The sequence below is a fragment of the Lygodium microphyllum genome, chromosome 7, assembly GCF_053477565.2.
Source record: "Lygodium microphyllum isolate KBCC chromosome 7, Lygodium_microphyllum_v1.1.10, whole genome shotgun sequence".
Classification (NCBI taxonomy): Eukaryota; Viridiplantae; Streptophyta; class Polypodiopsida; order Schizaeales; family Lygodiaceae; genus Lygodium; species Lygodium microphyllum.
The window spans coordinates 11,145,978-11,167,670 of record NC_141141.1 but is presented as its reverse complement, the minus strand read 5'-3'; the positions used below and the strand labels follow the sequence as shown (position 1 = coordinate 11,167,670).

The 21,693-nt window shown below is 40.9% G+C and overlaps 1 protein-coding gene across 1 annotated transcript; it reads right to left on the bottom strand.

The window, feature by feature from the left end:
• Positions 1–15,331: 15,331 nt before the first annotated feature.
• Positions 15,332–21,246, bottom strand: LOC148033177 (uncharacterized). The gene is made up of 8 exons (XM_087681049.1): positions 21,110–21,246; positions 20,742–20,978; positions 20,525–20,650; positions 20,252–20,363; positions 20,082–20,143; positions 17,540–17,773; positions 16,196–17,413; positions 15,332–16,038 (listed from the first exon to the last, which is right to left on the bottom strand). Exons 2-8 carry the CDS (start codon positions 20,754–20,756, stop codon positions 15,598–15,600), a joined length of 2,208 nt encoding a protein of 735 aa, XP_087537175.1. The 5' UTR covers positions 20,757–20,978; positions 21,110–21,246; the 3' UTR covers positions 15,332–15,597.
• Positions 21,247–21,693: the final 447 nt, after the last annotated feature.

Genomic DNA, 21,693 nt, shown 5'->3' with positions numbered 1-21,693 from the left:
CTAGTTGAGGATGTTGAGCCCACATGTTTTGAGGAGACTGTTGGTCATGCTCATTGGGATGCAGCAATGGATGAGGAGATGGCTGCATTAGAGGCCAATAAGACTTGGGATCTAGTATCATTGCCGAAGGGAAAGAAAGCTATTGGATGTAAGTGGGTTTATAAGATTAAGCACAATGCAGATGGTTCTATTAGCAGGTACAAAGCTAGGCTGGTTGCAAAAGGCTATGCCCAGACATATGGCATAGATTATGATGAAACCTTCAGTCCAGTTGCTAGGATGGCAACTGTCAGATGTGTGATTGCTTTGGCAGCAGCCAAAGGTTGGAGGTTGCAGCAAATGGATGTAAAGAATGCCTTCTTGCATGGTGATTTGCAGGAAGAAGTGTATATGAATCAGCCAGTAGGTTATGAAGATTTAGAGCATCCCACGTATGTGTGCAGGTTGAAGAAGGCACTCTATGGGCTCAAGCAAGCACCTAGAGCATGGTCTGACAAGATTAGAGAGTATCTTGTCAATATTGACTTTTATGTTTCTGATGCTGATCACTCACTTTATGTGAGAAAGGGAGATGCAGGTTTGGTCATCATAGTCATCTATGTGGATGACTTGATTATTACAGGTGATAGTGATAGTGGAATTGCTGAAGTCAAGGGTTGTTTGAAGATGAAGTTTGAGATGAAGGATTTAGGTGAGCTAAGGTACTTCCTTGGCATTGAGGTGATCAGATGTGATGATGGTATATGGCTGTCCCAAAGACAGTATGGCTTGGATATGTTGTCCAAGTATGGTATGACTGCATGCAAACCACTTTCAGTCCCGTTGGAGCAGAATGTAAAGCTGAGTGCTGATGTTGGGGATGAGATAGAAGACCCTACTATGTTCAGGAGGATAGTGGGGAGTTTGATCTACATGACCATTACAAGGCCAGACTTGAGCTACGCTGTTGGTCTTGTGAGTCAGTTTATGCAAGTACCTAGAAAGCCACATTTGGATGCAGTTAGACGCATATTGAGATATGTGAAGTCCACATTACATTATGGACTTTTCTATGAGGCAGGTACAGATGTACAGGTATTTGGATACACAGATGCAGATTGGGCTGGTAGTATGTCTGATAGAAGATCTACCAACGGATACATGTTCTCTCTTGGTAGTGCAGCAGTTGCATGGAGCAGTAAAAAGCAATCTACAGTTGCTTTGTCGAGTACAGAGGCTGAGTATAGAGGTGCTGCTGTTGCAGCATGTGAGGTAGTATGGCTGCAAAAGCTATTGGCTGATTTGGATGTCCAGGTGGAAGGTCCAGTTGTCATTTATTGTGAAAACATGAGCAGTATACAGTTGGCTAGGAACCCTGTGTTCCATGCCAGGACAAAACATATTGAGGTACACTACCACTTTGTGAGAGAGAAGGTACTAGCAGGTGAGATTGACTTGGTGTATGTCAGCACACAGGATCAGATAGCTGACATCTTTACGAAGGCCTTGGGTACAGAGAAGCTTCAAAAGTTTCGAAGCTTACTTGGAGTTGCAGAGATGCAGTTGAGCTTGAGGGGGAGTGTTGAGATGACAAGCTCAACACATGCGGACATTGATGATGGACCGCCTGGTTAGATGGGTCCACATGTCTACACTTAGCACGTCGGTGGTCATTATGACTCTCACATGGCCACTGACTCATTACTTATTATATTCAGGTTGTTACACCTATTTACAGCTGGCATAGTTATAGCGCCAGTCGACTAGTGTAGTCGGTTATGCATTGTTTGACTTAGTAGGCCACTTTCCTTTTATGTTGTATCTTATCTATACTTTGTGTACATTGTAAAGAGTGTGGAAGAAGAAGAAGAAATCAGCAAGAAAACGTTTTTGGCCTCCATCTCTCTTCTTGTCTCTTGAGTGAGCTTCTCCTTGTGCATTCTGTGTGTGTTCGGCGCAGCATCTTGAGCAACCCCCTCCACCATGCGATTCTTGACATATCTTGCTGTGAAAGAAGAAGAAGACCATGGACCAAAATATGAAGAAGAAGATGAAGATGAAGACCACCAGGATCGGAAGGACAAGACTCATCAGTCCTTCTACTCTCATTACTCTGATAGACTGTTTTAAAAGCCTTGTATTTTCTTGCCCTAATGCTTCCTGCCATAAGCTTTGTAAACTTCTTATGTAACTTGGCATTACAGTCCCTGTACACTTTATGAGGCCCCTGTTACAACCTCTGGATGTCCATCATGTTTTGGTGCCCACACTTAGCCTTTTCTGCGACAGCCTCTGGTGTCTACCATGTTTGTGGTGTGCCCACACTTTGCAAGTGGTTCTCATTACAGCCTCTACACACTTTGTGCCTTTCTAGTTGTGATTGAGGAGGGGTGTTGAGATTCAGCAATCACACTCACTAAACAGCCTCTTTGTATGGAGCTTCAGGGCCAAGGACATGCAGGCTTACCTATCCCATATGCACAGTGGTGCCTACTGCAGTTTCTTACTTTCCTATAAAGCATTGTACTTGCTTCCTTTTCTAAATGCAATGATAGTACTCTTTTCTTTTCAATGAAGTGTCAATGTCATTGTCCACATACACAAGATTGTGCTGATGAGTCCAAGTCTCAATCTTGGAACCTAATTCACTTGTGTAACAAACAGTGTCTTTGTCTTCTTCATCATGAGTCCACACTTCTCCTTCCATCCACCATAACTCATTGCCATGTCCTAGATCTCGCATATTTCACACTCTACACATGGCCTCATCATAGGTAAGAGGCTCACTAGCATCTGTGACCATAACATAATCCATAGAGAGCACAAAACAATCATGTTGACATCTATCTCTAGTAGAGTTGTGGAGCATGTATATCCTGTCAAACATCATAGTCATGGGCCATTGGAACATAAGTTGCTATAGGTTGTCTAGATAGCTATACAATAACAAGAGGCTCCTCCTAAAATATCACTTTATGTACCTCAACGACCTGCTCATGATGCTTATCATTTTCTTCTCATGGAAAACAACATCATGGCTATGAATGACCTTTTGAACCTACAGACCCCATAGGAGATAGCCCTATGCATTCCCATAACCAAGAAATATGCATTTCATTGACTTAGGATCTAGCTTATTGTACTTATCTTTGGAAACATGGCAAAAGGCCTCACAACCAAAGATATGCAAATGAGTATATAATGGAGGTTTTCCTGACTATACTTCCTCTACAACCTGATAGTCAAGAGTAGTACATGGGGATCAATTAACCAAATATACAACATTATTATCTGCCTCAGTCCAGAAGTATTGCGATAAGATTACCTAGCTGTTATACACTCAGTCATACCATTCTATTGTGGAGTATACAAGGCAGTCAACTAATGCTTAATATCCTTCTTGTCACAAAATTGCTCAAAGCCTTTAGATATAGACTATCCACCATTATTTAATCATAGGCATTTGAATCTATATCCAAATTGGTTCTCAACAAAAGCAAATCAAGGCTGAAATGTAGCCAAGACTTCCAATTTCTACTTTATGGGGTATGCCCATACCTATGTGAGTAATCATCAATGAATATAATGAAATACTTCACGCCACCTAATGACTTGTAGGGCATATGTCCAAAACATCAAAATGAACAAGAGCTAGGGCCTCACCCATGCGCACAATGCCAAAATTCTTATCCAAAGTACAAGTCTACATGCTATAAAGATAATGATCACAAGAGTCAAAACATTTATAGTCAAGGGGAGGAAGATATTGCAAACAGGCAAGCATTTACATTCCCTTTAATGGCATGTATCCAAGGCAACAATGCCATACCAAACTTGGCAAATGACAAGATTCCCATACGTTATCTTCCATAAGGAATCCCCAAAGGATACAACATAATCTACATCATCTAACTATCTAGAAAAAAGTAGGGTTTTGGTCAAAGACGAAACATGGTATACATCATGCAAAGTAAATGTACTACCTAAAGAAAACTACATCTAGACATCTCCAATACCAACAATATCCAATGTCAATCTAGTAGATGTTATCATGCTAGGATACGAGTGAAACCACTCTCAATGAGAGGTAACACGAAATGAAGCCCCTGAGCCAACACTGAGCATAGGTGGACGAGGCATTAGTCAACTAACAAAATAGCAAGAGAAGAAGTTGCAAGTATATAATCATCATCAAAATTAGTCTACACAATATTAATCTCTCCAATCTTGATGCTAGAATTACTAGGAACAATGCTTCAATCATCATTCTTTTTCTACACTTTGCCCTTTCCCTTTTCCTTGCACTTTTCATCAGCTTTTTATGGCAGTGTGGTTGAATATGACCCTACTTCCCACAATAATGACAAGTCAATGTGGACTTACAGTCATGGGACTAATTGCCAAACTGTCCATGTGACTAAGAACGAGACTTCTGAGAGTCTCTCCTATGGTGGTCATTACCACTTTGATGGCCTCTGAATGTCAAAGCATGAGAACTACGGCCTAGCATCCATACTCTTTCTGTTAACCTCTTCATTCAATAGTGCATCCTCTACATCCTGCAATTTCAGCCAATCATTAGGCATATTTTCACACATAGCATTATGGAATGTATCCCATGATTCAAGCAATGCAACCAACAAGAACAAGGGAGAAAGATTATCCTTAAAGTCAACCCCCTTCAAAGATAAGTGGCTGAAAATAGAATGAAACTTATCTAAGTCAATGGACATGAAAGTCCCCTCCTTCATACAAAGGTCTATGAGTTGCTTCAACCAATACATCTTCAAGACAAGCTCTACTTGTCATAAACATTATGAACCTTATCCATAGCTCCTAGGCAGTTTTTCCTTCAAAGAACATTATAGAAAACATGCTTAGAGAGTAACAAAATGATTATAGATTTACATAACTCGTCCAGTTCATCCCAATCCTCTGCATCAAAGCATTCGGGCTTTATGCCCTCATGTCTCAATCTCAATCGTGATAGCGTGGGCAACAAGGAGTGCAATCATCTATGCCTCCATAGGACATTAAAATCCCCCAAGTGGGCCTCCTAACCCTAAAAGAGTTTTTCCTAATTTCCACTCTTCTACTCACACAAAGCAAAACCCTAAATGTGGGTCCTGGCAGTCATGAAAGCTTCATTGCAAGCTTTAGGGTTAACTTAAATCCAATCACTATTTCAAGTCTAACAGTGATTCTAATCACTGATTAACTATCTTTGGCACTCACTGCAAATCTAAAAGCTCCATCTCAAGTCTAAACACACTTGGTGGACATCCTTAAGTTCATCAAAATCCAACCTGTAGTCGTATACTGTGAGATGAGTGCTTGTAAGCACTGATGCTACATTTCTCAGTCACAATCTTATTTCCAGTCAATATATGAAATATATTTTATGTTGAATCTCAATCTTGAGGAGATTAGGTTTTTCACCTTAAGCATATTCACTAAGTGCTTAACTCTCATAATCTCTCTCTTGATCATTGTAAGGCTATATGCTAGATATAAACACATAGACCATTTCATCTCTTCATCAAATTGTTCTAAATCAATTTCAACATGCTATCAAAGCATCATTTCATTACTTCCGCTTTTTGTTTCCTGCCTTGTAAAGGATTAGATACTACCATTGTCCTATGCAATCGGTAAGGCCTTCCTATCATGGCCTATACTGATCTAAAACCTCAAATCCACAAGTTTGATGGGAGAGACTTTCACCCATGGTAGGTATTAGTGAAATATAAAATGATGGAGAGGGGTTACTAGCCCTTCGTGGAAGGGACCAAATCCATTGACCCATCCAACCATATAGATGTAGAAGATGTTGAAAGAGCCCAAGCCATAATAATGTTGCATATGGATGAATCTTTAATCCACCACATTGACCAACTTTTGCAATTGCAAAGGAGAAGTCGGGTGAGCTCAAGAAATTGTATGGTGCAAGAGGAAAGAACTCCAAAATTGCCCTCAAAATAGAGTTTTTTAGCTTGGAATACAAGAAAGGAAAAGAGTTAGAAAAGTTCATTTCCCACATGAAGGGACTGATGGCCCAATTAGGTTCAGTCCAAGCTCCAATTGCTAAATATGTCATTGCCATTCTTTTAAAGATGTAAGGAAAGTCTTTTCAAATCTTGTAACTACCCTAACAAATGTACCAAATCCTATGCTTGAAGGTGTCATTCAGTCTTTTCTCGATGAGGGGAAAAGAAATCAAAAGGAAGGTAGCACTAGCTGAGTATCTACCTCAACAACCTACAATCGACTCTTAGTCCATAATGTTTCTACTAAATGTTCCTTTTGCAATAAAAAGGGACATATTGTAAGCAACTGCTGAAAAAATATCCCAACAAGATTAAGTGCAACAAATATAAGCAAACAGGACATATCACCAATAAATGTCCTAACTCCCTTCAAGTACCAAAATAATTAGAGGCTAACTATGTCTCCAAAGCACTTGATGACCACCTTTTCTAGTATATGTTATATCACATTTCCATAAACATCCTTATAGCCTACTTTATAAAGGCATCCCATTGATTCATTGGGGGGGGGAACCATTTACATGCTATGTAATCCAATGCCACCTTGGTATTGAGGGGGGGTTTTAACATGGAAACCCTGTGTAAGAAAGGATGCATGAGGGAATGTGAGGTGTGAATGGACTAGAGGACAATGGAAACCCTAACCCTAGCTTCCATTGGATATGTAAATAGCCCAAAGGTCACTCTCAAGTAGATGAGAGAGTGCACTCTAGTTGTACTTGAGCAACTTACCAAGCAATATCTTTTTCTTGTACTTGAGCTCTCTTCTCCCTCTTGTGCACACATTTCCATGTTGGCACTATGATATTTCAACAATAATGAGTGATAATAGAGATTTATGAGCTCAAAGCAATGTCCAAGTGCAAGATATTGATGCAAGAAAGATGCCAAAGCCTTTGCCAAGTGTCGGAGAGGAGCGAGGAGTGTTTGACTAAGTGCTACAGGTTAGGGAAAGGGCCTGAAATTCAAGCGCAAATCACAGTGAGTATGCTAAGTTGTGTATTGGTCTTGTTGGTCTTCTTGGCTGCTTAGTAAGCCCTTACCAATGATCAATAGGGTCTCTTGAACCCCTGGAGTAGGCCTCAGCACCACATAGGAGCAAGTCGAGAAGAAGCGGGATAAAAATGCATACCTTGGAGAGAAGAGGGCTGAATTTCCATGAACCTTCAAGCTAAAGATTTTGTCATGGGCTGAAATAATGATGCATGAAGCTCCTTAAACCAATGCTCTAATACCAATTGAAGGGAAGGCGGAATCACTGGAGGTATAAGCTATGGTGGATGGAGTAAGAGAGCAAGAGAGAGAGACACAAGATGTGGGAACTCCAACAGTCAATGTGTGACCCACCTCCCTTATTCTATTAGTCACTAAAAGAATAAAGAATGAAGTGACAATGATGAGTGCTTGCCAATTGTAGTGTACAAGTGTGCAAGTACTATCAATATAGTGAATATAGGGGTGGCATAGGAACATGTGCCTTTACCCCCAACATCATACATTTAAGTGGTCCAATTGTTAAAACAATTGATTGGGCAATGAATGATGAAGGTGAAAGAGAGTGGATTAAGTAATGAGAGCACTTTTGTCAAAGAGTTGATGAACATTGGCAATACTATACAACACCTATGAAAGAAAACCCAACCAATGCATTATCATGAACCTCAACCCTAGGGGTTCACTATATATACATGCTCCGTATCACTTGCATTCAAAGCCTATTAAAAGAACTTTTATCTGTGAGTTGTTTAAGAATAAAATGCACCTTGCTTATGTTCTACTGCAAATAATCTCTTCAAATGGTACCCCCTTGAAAGTATAAATTGCATTTTTAAAATGAATTCCTAATGCTTTTTGTAGAGTTCACGGTGATGTTTATTCCAGATATGACTAGTCCTAGCTTGCCCTTGAGAGTAGAGATTTAACTATGATGAAGACACCTTTAGGCCTTGTCCGCATGTGTATGCTTCCACAGGGAGCTACTAATTTGGTTGCTCATATGATGAATGGAATGAACAAGGTCTTATGGGATTTTATTCTAGAGCTCACCATGCCTTTCATTGATGATCTGCCAATTAAGGGTTATTTGGAGAAAGAGAAGAATGAGACTTTAGATGATCATGGATGTAGGTACTTAATGGTTGCTCATATCAGAGATGTTGAGAGGATTCTTTGCACGCCACAGGAAGTGAATTTGACCTTGTCGAGATTGAAGTCTATTTATATACTTGCATATTTTTTAGTGACCCTCTCAAATTCTCATCTCTTGACAATTTAGTAGGTCTTCTATTTGGCATTGGAAAATCTATATTCCCCTTTGAGATGTTAAATACTTATATCTTCCTCTATCACATTCAACTAAATGGAATGTTATCATTTGACTATTATGCAAGGTGACATGTTCTGCAAAGTGTAGTTGTAGGTTTTGTGAAGATATCTACATAATAATATATGCACCAAAGTTTTGAAGGGTGATCTTTACAAAGGCCACAACTTATAGGTTTAGACCAAGAGTTCATTGTCAACTCTATGGCTTGTTACTTTTAAAATGAATGAAGTAAGCCCTCATTGACTCTATGTTGGGCCCTCTTAAGGGATGTGTCACAATGGATTTTAAAGGCAGTGTTAGAACTTTCTCAAAAATAATAGCTAGAACAACCACAATCATCCACTTTTACAAACCATAGTATTCCAACATGTCCTAGAGATATCCAACAAGGCCATCTACTGAGTATTTAATACCTTCTATATCACAAATATAATATGAAAATTGCTAGCTTGCAATGAGTAAAATTGACATAGTAAATACCATTTCATCTAAGCAACAAATTTGTGAATGATATTACTTTTGATCTAATCTTTAGATAGTAAGTATAAATATTGTAGAGGGAAGGATAACTCTAGTTTTAGTGAAGCTAGAGTAACAATATTGTGAAATTCAAAGTAGTACATCATTAAAAGGCAAATGAATAATCTATCCCCACCTTACATGACAAAGCAATAAAAACTATTCAAGATTCATAAAAATAAGAGAAAGGTAGAAGTTTAGAAAGACAAGCAACCCATTAAGGGTGGGTTTATAAAGGTCCCAGATTCCACTCCCACATCAAAATTAAAATTAGCATCTAGATTGTACTCCACCGTACGACCAAAGAAGAATTGATAGTATGATTATATATAATAGCCCATTTAGGATTAGAGTGCAGGTGTCAAGTAGGCACCTACATCAATATTAATTTCCCGGTCTAGCTTACACTCACTATGTGACCAAAGAATAGCTACTGATGTGCTTGTATATGCTATTATGTTTTGAAGGTAAGATTTATGTACAAGACATTAACTGTTGAGATATCGAGCTCCACTCGTGATACGCCAAGGTGACCGTTGTGTATTTATGTCACCGACTTGTCAGTTGCAGACGCGGTTGGTACACTGCCCATGAATAATAGCTACATGATAGCTATCATTATCTACTCTAGTTCGTGGCTCAGTTAGTATGCCACCTTAGTTAGTTGAGTTTGGTTTGAGACCCATATATAGGGTTCTTCTATTTCTTTGTATGAGAGTTCTTTTGGCTTACACAACTAAGAAGAGGAAAACTGTTTTCAGCCTCCACCTATGTGTGTATTCCCCCATTGTGCAAGCAAGAAAGCTGCAAGTGAGACTCCTTCCTTCTCTCCCACAATCTTGACATGGTATCAGAGCCTTGTTCGTGGTAAGGAGCTCAAGAAAGCAAGCCAAGCTCGCGGTGTTCTGGTAAGAGGAGCAGTGTTGCTTTCATTTTCTGTTTTGGGAGCAGATCTCTGCAGGTAGCACAGCCGGAAATTGCAAGAGTGCATTGTCTCAGGTTGAGACGCCCTTCGCGGTGAAGCAAGAGGGCAGTATATGCTGCGGGAAAGGGCATTTAGCCCTTGGCGACCCTGTTTTTTTTATTTGAGGCCATTTCGGGGCCTGTTTTGGAGGCGTAAGTTTTCTGCACGCACTCAGGAAAAGGCCCAGTTTTATGCTGTGCGACCACTGTTCTACAGGTCGGTGAAAAGTTACCACAGAAATTACATCGTATGCTTATGTGCAGAGACATTGGGAGTTACAGAATCATCCTTGGTTCTTGTTTATGCAAAGTCGTCACTAGGAAGTGACTGTGTGGTCAAATACCACTTTCGCCAATTTTGCAGATTTGCCCTTGTGAGGGTGAAGCTGTGTTTTTTGCAGTGACAGAATTTTTTGCAGTGTTCTGTAATGGCCTCTGATTCTCTTTCACAGATTGTCACTGAAAAGCTTGACAAGAACAACTTCCAAGCATGGAAGTTTAGAATGACGAATTTCCTTATGGGAAAAGGATATTGGAAATTTGTTGCAGGAAATTAAGAAGAACCAGTTCTTCCTGATGTTCCCAATCAACAGCAAATGCAGGCATTTAAAGCATGGCATGAGAGAGCTAGAAAAGTTATGTATTGGCTGTCTATCAGCATTTCAGACTCTATGATTGTGCTTATTCAGGATGCAAGTACGCCAAAGGAGGCATGGGATACTTTGTCAAAAATGTATAGCACAAATACGCAAGCCAGGAAAATGCAGCTCAAGCAAGAGTTGCATAATGTGCAAAGAGAAAATATGAGCATCAATGACTACCACATGAAGGTGAAGAAGATTGCAGATGCACTTGCTTCCATCGGGTCGCCAGTGGAAGATGATGATTTAGTTTCTGTGACCTTGAATGGTCTAGGAAAGGATTATGCACAGTTTCGAACATCCATTTCAGTTCGTGAAAGATTTTCTAATTTTGAGGAGCTGATTGCTCTTCTAATTTCTGAGGAGCAAAGAAATGGTGGTGCATCTTCTTCAAGAGGAACTTCAAAAGAAGCTGTCTTCTACTCAAATGCTGGAAGAGGTAGAGGCAGAGGTAGAGGAGGCCGATTTGGAGGCCGTGGCAGAAATCAGAATATGCAGTAAACTCAAGAAAACCAGTCCTATGGAGGAGGACGTGGTAACTCTAGAGGCAGGGGAGCCAAAGAGGTCGTGGTGGATGGCAAAAAGGCCAAAATACAAACAGTAATGTTGAATGCTACTATTGTGGTAAAATGGGTCATATGGCTAAAGACTGCTATAAAAAGCAGAATGACATCATGAATGGAAAACTGCAACAAGGGAATTATGCATCTTCTAGTAGACAGGGTGATGACAGAAATGAGCATTTGTTTATGGTGCAACACATGAATAATTCTATGACAAGTGCAGAAGAAAGCAACGATGTATGGTATGTTGACTCAGGTGCATCAAACCACATGACAGGTCATGCAGAATGGATGGAGGATGCAAGGAAAATGAAAAAACCAGGATTTGTGGAGACTGGTGATGATACTGCACATCCTATTGTGCAGATTGGAAAATTTCCTTTGTCTATGCAGGATGGGAAAAAGAAATACCTGTCCGATGTATTTCATGTCCCCAATATCACCAAGAATCTGGTTTCTATTGGTCAAATGGTTGAGCAGGGCTTGCAGGTCAGATTTAATCCTCATGGATGCTTTGTTGAGGATATGAAAAATAAAGATCGCTTGATAGCAAAAGGAAAGAAGAAGGGCAGAATGTTTACGTTGGATGCAGACATGTCTGAATTGAGTGCAGCAATGTTTGCACATGGGACAGATGTAGTTGCAGATATTGATATCTGGCATAAACGCATTGGTCATGTTAATGTACAGTGACTTAAATCAATGCAGGCCCAATTATATTGTTGCAGGTTTGCCTAAATTCAAGGTTGCAGAAATGCATAAGGTATGTGAAGCCTGCCAATTTGAAAAACAGGCAAGGAAACCATTTCCTAGATATGTTCAAGAGAGTGAGAAGCCATTGGAATTAATCCACTCTGATGTGTGGACTACTAAAGCTGCATCTCTTAGAGGCTGCCATTATTTTGTCACTTTTATTGATGACTATAGCAGAAAAGTTTAGGTGTATTTTATGAAAAAGAAAAGTGAAGTTTTTGGGCATTTCAAAACTCTTAAAGCTATGGCTGAAAACGAAACAGGTCTGCAAATAAAATACCTAAGGTCAGATGGAGGGGGAGAGTACCTCTCAAATGAGTTTGCAAGGTTCCTGCAGGAGCATGGCATAAAGCAGCAATATTCATGCAGTCATACCCCACAACAAAATGGAATTGCAGAAAGGAAAAACAGGCATATTGGAGAGGTATCTCGTGCCATGCTCAATGAAAAAGACCTGCCAGATTTTTATTGGGCTGAAGCAGTTGCTACAGCAGTCTACATAATGAACAGGACTCCCACTGCAGCAATACATGGGATGACTCCAGAGGAGAGGTATACTGGTAGGAAACCAGATTTTTCGCATTTGAAAATTTTTGGTTGCATTACCTATGTACATGTGCCAGATGAGTTGAGATCCAAGTTGGATCCAAAAGCTGAGAAGTGCATCTTTATTGGTTACTCTCTGCAGCAAAAAGGGTATAGATGCTATAACCCTTCTACTCGTAAGTTTACAGTGAGCAGAGATGTTTTTGATGAGATGAGTAGCTGGTATAAACCAGTAAATGTGATTGATGATGTAGATGCACAAAATGGTAATGCTGCACAGAATTCACAGCAGCAATCACAAAATATTAGTGGACCTGGAGCGTCCTCTAGCAGTGGTTCACATTCTTCGCCATGGACAGGCAGATTGAGATCAGGAGAATCTTCTCAAAGCAATGCAGATAGTGATATGCAAGTATCACGAAAAGGAAAAGAGAAGGTTGATCAGCCCATGTTTGATGTGAATGCAGGTCACTCTTATGTGGATGGTGAATCCAGTGGCTCAGAACAGAGCATTGATAATGAGTTGGGTATTCCTTCTATTGTTACACCTGGAGTAAGGAAGACCAGCGATGTTTTGAGAGCACCTGGGAGTGAACCTATTTTGCGCAGGTCTACGAGAGCTAGGTATCCTGTGGATAGGCTGAAATATGATGGATTTACAACCATTCACTATGCATATATGGTCAAAGTGATACAGGAACCAGAACCCACTTCTTTTGAGCAAGCCATGGGAAAAGAAAAATTGGAGAAAGCCATGGATGAAGAAATGGATGCCTTGGAAGCAAATGCTACATGGGAATTGGTACCTTTGCCTAAAGGTAAAAATGCAATTGGCTGTAAGTGGGTTTATAAGGTGAAGCACAATGCAGATGGTTCTGTGAACAGATACAAGGCAAGATTAGTAGTCAAGGGATATGCACAAACATATGGCATTGACTATGAAGAAACATTCAGTCCGGTTGCAAGGATGGCAACCGTAAAAGCAGTCATTGCTATGGCTGCATCAAAGGGATGGTCTTTACATCAGATGGATGTAAAGAATGCATTCTTGCATGGTGATTTGCAAGAAGAGGTCTATATGGAGCAGCCACCAGGTTATGTGCATGCTGTTCATCCTGAGTTTGTTTGCAGGTTGAAGAAAGCCTTGTATGGCTTGAAGCAAGCACCTAGAGCATGGTCTGACAAGATAGAACAGTATCTTGTCACTATTGGCTTTCAGATTTCCAAGGCAGATTTCTCACTTTATATGAGAAAAACATAGAAAGGTATTATGCTACTTGCCATTTATGTTGATTTGATTATGACAGGTGACAGTGATGAAGATATCCTTCATGTGAAAATGCTATTGAAGCAGAAGTTTGAGATGAAGGATTTGGGAGAGCTGCGTTATTTCTTGGGCATTGAGGTGATTAGATCACCAAGTGGGATACAGCTCTTGCAGAGACAGTATGGATTGGACATGCTGTCCAAATATGGGATGACAAGCTGTAAGCCTATTTCAGTTCCTTTGGAGCAGAATGTGAAGCTGAGCACAGATGCAGGTGAGCTTCTAGAAGACCCTACTATGTACAGACGCATAGTAGGAAGTTTGATTTATATGACTATTACCAGGCCAGATTTGAGCTATGCTGTTGGATTGGTAAGTCAGTTTATGCAGGCTCCAAGGAAACCACATTTGGATGCGGCTAGACGCATACTCAGGTATGTGAAGTCCACATTGCAGTATGGACTATTTTATGAGACTGGGGTTCAGATACAGTTGCATGGATACACTGATGCTGATTGGGCTGGTAGTATTTCTGATAAACGATCTACCAGTGGATATGTGTTCTCTTTTGGGAGTGCTGCAGTCACTTGGAGCAGCAAGAAACAGCCTACAGTTGCCTTGTCCAGCACAGAGGCTGAGTACAGGGGTGCAGCAATGGCTGCATGTGAGGTAGCTTGGTTGCATAAGCTACTTTATGATATGCATCAGTCTACAGATGGGCCAGTTGTCATTTATTGTGACAACATGAGTAGTATACACTTGGCAAGTAACCCAGTCTATCATGCTAGAACAAAGCACATTGAGGTGCATTATCACTATGTGCGAGAGAGGGTTTTACTAGGTCTTATTGATCTAGTTTATGTCAGCACAGAGGATCAGGTAGCTGACATATTCACGAAGGCATTGGGCGCAGAGAAGCTGCGCAAGTTCAGAGACCTGCTTGGTGTGCAGGAATTGGGATTGAGCTCGAGAGGGAGTGTTGAGATATCGAGCTCCACTCGTGATACGCCAGGGTGACCGTTGTGTATTTATGTCACCGACTTGTCAGTTGCAGACGCGGTTGGTACACCGCCCATGAATAATAGCTACATGATAGCTATCCTTATCTACTCTAGTTCGTGGCTCAGTTAGTATGCCACCTTAGTTAGTTGAGTTTGGTTTGAGACCCATATATAGGGTTCTTCTATTTCTTTGTATGAGAGTTCTTTTGGCTTACACAACTAAGAAGAGGAAAACTGTTTTCAGCCTCCACCTGTGTGTGTATTCCCCCATTGTGCAAGCAAGAAAGATACAAGTGAGACTCCTTCATTCTCTCCCACAATCTTGACATTAACAATGTGGGAGTCGAGAACAATTCTTGATGCTTTGGTCCAAGGAGTTATTTTTAAAAATTACTTTCATTGAATTAGCTAGGATGATGAATTGATCATCAACATAATATTGATACCATCATAAAATTGCACGTCTTAATGCAATGTTTAGGTGAAGCAGGAGATGAATGGTGATCTTCTGACTAAAGCCTTAAGGCATGATGCAGAAGACATACCACTCCCAAATAACTGCAGCTGAAATGTGCAGATATTGTCAAGGACCAAACCAACTCACACGACACCCCAAAACACATTTGAGCTGTATATGAGAATATCAAAGCTGAAACCATGCCTCCACACCCTCTTACCATCAAATGCACAATCAGCTAAAGACTCTGAGCTGCTAAATAATCCATATGCTACAAATAGACAAGTTTGTCACTCCATCAATTTCGCAAGTCGGCCACATTGTGGAAATTTGTACATGATAGATATGAAATCAAGAATTGGGTATCCTAGATACACACTATAGTACACTGGAGTTGCTTTGTCCCTACATCGGATTGATGATGGACTTTCCTTCCACCGCTATCCCATGAACATTCTGTACACAAGGGTTCATTGCTCTTTGTGTCGATGAACGAGAGTGTAGAAAGAGACATTCCTGCAAAACCGTGCATTGACTAACTGGTGGTTGGGATTTTGGTGACCAACTGTTGCTTAGCATCATCAACACCTAAAGCTCTTGATTCTGTCTTTGGCAACTTCTTGTATGGAATAAATCCAGCTCCACTGTACCGTGACCGTGCCCGAGAAGCAAAGTCCGGTGTTGGAACCATAAACAGTAAACTTCCACTGCAAGCCTCAGTTCCAGTGCACCCACCTCCACGTCCTCCAGCATACAGTGTCTTACCATTTCCATCCGGCATTTTCATAGCGACACACTTCTTTGCCATGTAATCAGATGGAGTGTCTGCCTTCGTGACTCTGCGTGACACACTCTCCTTAGTAATTCCAATGTTATGACCAGCTGTCAGTGGTATTCCCATATTCTCCGGGGTGTCAATTTCTATACTTTCTCCTGTCGCTATACTTAGCATGTTACTCATCTGCATTGCCACTATCTGCCCAAATCAGGTAATAAAAGATTTTATTAGTTGTGATAGAAACCATAGAATGTTGTGTTTCAGAGATCTTCAGAGTAATTCACTTGTAATATTTGGAAAACCGAACACATACAATCATCATGCATAAGAGAGAGGGGGAGAGGGGAGAGATTACTTGCTCAGGGTTTGCATCCCCAACGCTATCAGCATTGTGCCCCTCCGTGACCTTGGGTTTGCATGTATCTTTAGAGAAAATACTCTTGTCGATGTTCTTCACACTTTTCTCAGAAAACTTGGTTACATGGACTGTGTCTGTATGTGTTGAATGGACAGAACAAGTAGAAGGAAAAACCAAAATTTTCATGCTACCATCCTGCTCAGCCTCTGTTTTCCTTCTTTTTGGAGTGGGAGCATCAATAATATCACTCGTCTCAGAGTCACTTGTGTTGGACATGGGCTGATTGTGACTGCCTCCTGCTGAAGCTCCATCTCTAGAGCTACAAGAGTGGTCAACATTGAGACATGCGGCATTGTCGCTGCAGAGTTTAGGATCATATCTTAAATTCCCCATCCCTATTCCTCCTTTGAGATCCACATCCTTGGGGTTTTCCACTTGTGTTGAAGATAAGCCAGATATGGGCTTGACTCGTTTCATTGCAGGCCTAATTGTGGTGGGCCCAAGAGCACTGGGGTTGTACATCAGGGCCATATTTGGATGGTTGTCATGAAAGGGCAGGACACCCCCGTGCATGGCCTGCCAAGCTGATGCCATGGCAAAAGTCGCTGCTGCTGCAGCTGCTGCATTAGCACCTTCATTCTGCCCGGGAGTGAAATCTTCAGTGGGTCTCCTCTCCCATAGTGTTTGGAGAGAAGATTTTAATTGGTGTCGTGCCACTGCGAACGAAGGGTGCCAAGGGGTAAAACAGCTGCCATCTGTAATTGACCCACTCAATGCAAAACTTCCAGGGAAAGCTTGTAAAGGATGCAGATACTCATTCCCACTCTGTACGGACCCTTTTGATGCTACGGTAGGTCCCGAGTTTGTTGCTGATACATCTGTAGTGTACTGACCAGCATGGCACAAGCGAATTGAGCTATCTGAATCTCTGGTTTCACTGACAATGTGTTCATGCTCACATGAAGAACAATTCTTCTCTAGATCTCTAGAATATCTAGTGCATGGCAATGAGACATGATCTGACATTTCAGCATCCATGGAGACATGAGGATTGGAAGGGTATGTGCTTCCAAGCTCTGCAAAGGCATCCGAACCAAAAGTTCGTTTATGGTCTGCATCTGTGCTAGATACAGTATCGGTTGCCACAATTACAGTTTGGCCAAACAGCCTGAGGCTAGAAGATACATCACTCTTGTCAAGCACATCCTCTGAAACCTGGTTTTTTTTTTAATTTGAATCAGTGGAATGTGCCTTGATTAACAGAATATTCAAAACAGTATGGAAAACAAGAAAGAGAAAGAAGACTCGTAAAGTTCCTACTTCATCGGATCAAAAACTTACTTTTACTGATGACTGCCACACCTGAGGATTCATTACCAAAGGTTTGAATGAAGAGCAAACTGCTGGTGGTGATCTGCTACTAGATTCTTCATATGACAGGGTGCTCAATGAAGTACCAACGGCCTTTCGAGGATAAGGATGAGTTGGCTTTCTTTTTGGCCTTGGAGGTGGAATGTCGATGTCTGATGAACTCCCCAAAGCTGGTGAAGCCCTAGTCAATGCCTCCCTTTCCAACTGCAAATGAGCAAGAAGGAAATGAGTTCACAATCCTATTCCAGCTTGTTTTAACAACCACTCAACATTTTCTGACAGATAAATAAGATGAGCTTCAAAAACTCCGAAAATAACTGACATAATTAGACTTAAATGGCCATCACTACTGTTTCCAAAGGTCCCAAACATTAGCACTAGAAATCTATGGACCCTATGTCTGCTAAACAGATGGTCATCTAGAACATCCATAACACACACACACACACACACACACTCTCTCTCTCTCTCTCTCTCTCTCTCTCTCTCTCTCTCTTTGGTCGCTATGTTCAGTGTTGAATGACACTTAAACAGGAGTCCAACTCTAATTAGCTGTGAATTTATGGAATGAATCTCATCTCTATATCAGCCAAAGCAGTGCTCAAAACAAAAGGTCTGGTAAGTTGAGGGATTATATTCAAGCATGACAGTTCATAGCATTAGTGAATTGAATTCAAGCATGATAGCTCATATCCATACTGTTTCTGACACTCTTGTCAGCCAGCAAGCCAGAAGTGTGACTACTCGAATTTAGAATGTGAAAAGTAACAAGTCAGCAGAACCGATTGCTCTATTTGATTGAGGTTGTTGTCTCCCTGGGGAAGTCTGATTGAAAATCAAATAATCCATGTATTCACCAGCAAATTTGCAAGCACACCTCCTCATGCACCTAGTCAACAATCATGCATTCAAACTTACCAAATTCTAAGCTTACTCATAAGCTCATAATAGACTGTTCAAGCATCCTTTCCCTGCAAAAAAGAGAATGAAAAAGAAAAGAAAAGTACCTTTATGAAACACGTTTCCTGAATCTAATGGTGTAACCAATTTTGAACCCTCAGATGACACTTAAACTACCATGGAAATGCACTTCATGAAAATGTAAGGACATTATCAATAGTGGAAGGTAAAGTTTCAAGCCCATACAGGTATTGACCAGATAATCAAAGTCAACAATTTTTCTTTAGAAATTTGCATAAACCCAAAGGTTTCAACCTGATTGACTTGTCAGAAAATAGAGCAAAGATTGAACTTCCTCTGAAATACATGCCCCAGCATATAAATCTGTCTCCACATGGTTTTCACTAGAAAGGTTATGAGTCGTAATACTTTGGATTTTATGAGGCTTTGGCAAACGCCAATCTAAGAGCAACTAATAAGACAGATGAAGCATGACTCAAGTCTCCCAAGTCAGCTCCTGATGCTCCCAAACAATTAGTATTAACTACAACACCACCTGCAACCATAAGATAAAAAATAAACCATGTAAAGTGAACCAACCCATTCTGCTTCTTCACACTCACCTTGAAGAATCAACACATTTTTTCCTTTCCAGCCTGCACAAACCCATGCTGTGGCCATGCTTGTTAGGCGAGACTTGCACAGTAATTCCCCAGTGCCTATCTAGATCACACCTTTATTGTCCTCCGCATCCTGCATGAAGGAATGTCATGACCCAAGGAACCTAGAAATCCAAGAAAGATTACCGGCTTTAATTCTAATGTACGTTTCCTTTAACTTGCTCAATCACCTTCACAATTGAACAGCGGTTTCCGGGTTGCCCTTTGCAGTTACCTCAGTAAGGCGTTCAGTTTAACTATGATATCAGAAAGACCTTGTGGAATGAAAATGTACTCAACTCTTGTTGATTCTCATACAGGCATTCACACACTTGGAACCTAGGGTACAACTCGGTTTAGATGATTGCAATGATGTGCATGCCATAAAGATATGACTTAAATTTAGCACTTCATGGCATCAACAAACCTTAACAAGCATAAGTTGAACACTGGATGTAGCCCCTTGTACTGGAAAGTGGTTGTTGCTTCCGAGCTTGAGTTGGGACCCTGTAAATGCCCTGTTACTCTCATGATAGGATGACTCTCTGAATAGTAGGATACTTGTTGGCTGGCCAGACACCCTTTGCCATACCCCAGGATTGTTTATCATCAGTCATAATATTATTTATTCAAATTACAGCACTAGTGTTCTAATTTATTTGGCAACTTTCCAGAAGCATATCAAAGGTTGGATGAAGGAACAAGTTGTCATTATTATCAAAAGTTGGATGACAGGCAATAAGCAGAATTACAACAGGTACCTATGAAAATAGGCAAAAATTGAAAGTTGAGCTGTATAACAACCACAAAGAACACTTCAAATATACATGAGAAACCATAATCAAGAGCAGTAATGGTGACTTATTTATAGGCATAACGAAAAAGAGTATGCTATCTGACTGGTTATGGAAAACTGCTACAGATCAGGAATCAACAGCAGGAAAGAGTGCTACCTTTGAGAAGAATTTCTGAGCATGACTGCGTATCTGGACTGCTGTTTTTGTGCCAATATGATCTGGAAACAAGAATACAAATCTGTTGAGGCCTGAGAATAGAATCCAACGAGTTTTCTCTACTACTGTTGACAAAACTTGTAAACATGGAGTCCATGCCACAGACTTACCTTCAATGCGACGCCAGGCTCGTCCATGAAGTTTCAGAGCTTCTAAAAACTTTTGATGTTCCTCATCAGTCCATCTCTCTCTTTGCTTGGTGATGGTGTAAGGTTTTCTGACCTGATCAAGAATAAAAAGGTGGGAATTTTAGTGCATAAATCGCAATCTACATAACTGGGAGCTGTAGAGTCCAGCCTTGTGTGCACATCATAGACAGAATGCCAACGCATGTGAAACCACATGTGTGTCTATAAGGTATGGTTAGTTGATTGCTTGCAAACCTTTGCAGGTATCTCATCTGCAGACAACAGAATTTCGCTGCCTTCCTTCGACGCAGCAATCGGAGAGGTATCACCGGCTCCCATGTCCAAATTCATCCAGTAATTACTGTCTTGTTCAGCACCGACCTGAGAAACAGAAACCAATTTCATTATGGCACCATGTTCTGGAGAAGAAATCAAAGATTTCGCAATACCAAAAGCACAGGCCAAAATTCACCTGCTGCAAGGGCATGACTGAGTACAAGATCAGTTCTAGATGCTGTGAACCTAATGCTGTGTTTTTGGTAAAAACTCTTCAGGCAGCAGCACTTGCTCTATTCAATGTCTTTCACAAAAGAATGGAGCGGAGACAGAGTTCCCCACGAAGACTTCATTGTTGCCCTTCTCTGATTTTGGGTCTTTCTCAGCCCTTGGCCTTTGATATACACTGGTTTCGGAAGTGAGGGAAGTGTATCTAAGCAAGGAGATTTGAGGCGGGTGGTCAGTGCACAGGACACTGCAGGTTAGGGGTGAAACAGAGCAACAGGAAGCCCTGAGAGAGAGAGAGAGAGAGAGAGAGAGAGAGAGAGAGAGAGAGAGCTTTACCAGTCGGCAGATGATCAAAGCTCTTGTATACACACAGGAAAGGATAATCAAGCTCTTTTACACCAAGGAAAGGGCGATCAAAAGCCCTTTCTGATGACAGGGCAGATGAGAGAGTGTGTATATGCAAAGTCACCAACTGGGAAAATTCATAAAGAAATTGCTAATTGCACCGCATCAGGCAGGATAATAGATTAGGTCGAAATAGAAAAGGAAAGGGCAAAACGACTCACAAAAACTGCAGAATTTGGAATATATAAAACAACAATAAATATATTTTATTTGTTCATAGACACAAATGTAATTTTGTGGAAGAGTTTAAAAGTTTTTTAAAATAAATAATTTGGTCTTGGAGAGGCATAAAAAGGTGCTTGCAGGATGGCATGCGCGGGAGGCAGGCATGTGAACCCTCCCAAGTGCTGTTTAAGGGGGTGTGCACATGCAAAGGACCTGTTTCTGCTACGGAGTGCTATGTTAACGAAGTTGCCCTTTGAGAAATTTAGGGTAGAGGGGGCGGGTCCCACAACCGAAGGCTTCGGGAGTGTTGCTTTTTCTCGAATCTCTGCTTTTTCTTTTTCCGTTTTTTG

Bases quoted from the DNA above. Each gene is read 5' to 3' on its own strand.
- LOC148033177 (XM_087681049.1), bottom strand. The intron at 20,364-20,524 runs GTTTGCAAGCAA...ATTCTTGATCAG, and splicing joins CAGATGAGATACCTGCAAAG to GTCAGAAAACCTTACACCAT. The intron at 17,774-20,081 runs GTAGCACTCTTT...GCTCATTTGCAG, and splicing joins CTCAGAAATTCTTCTCAAAG to TTGGAAAGGGAGGCATTGAC.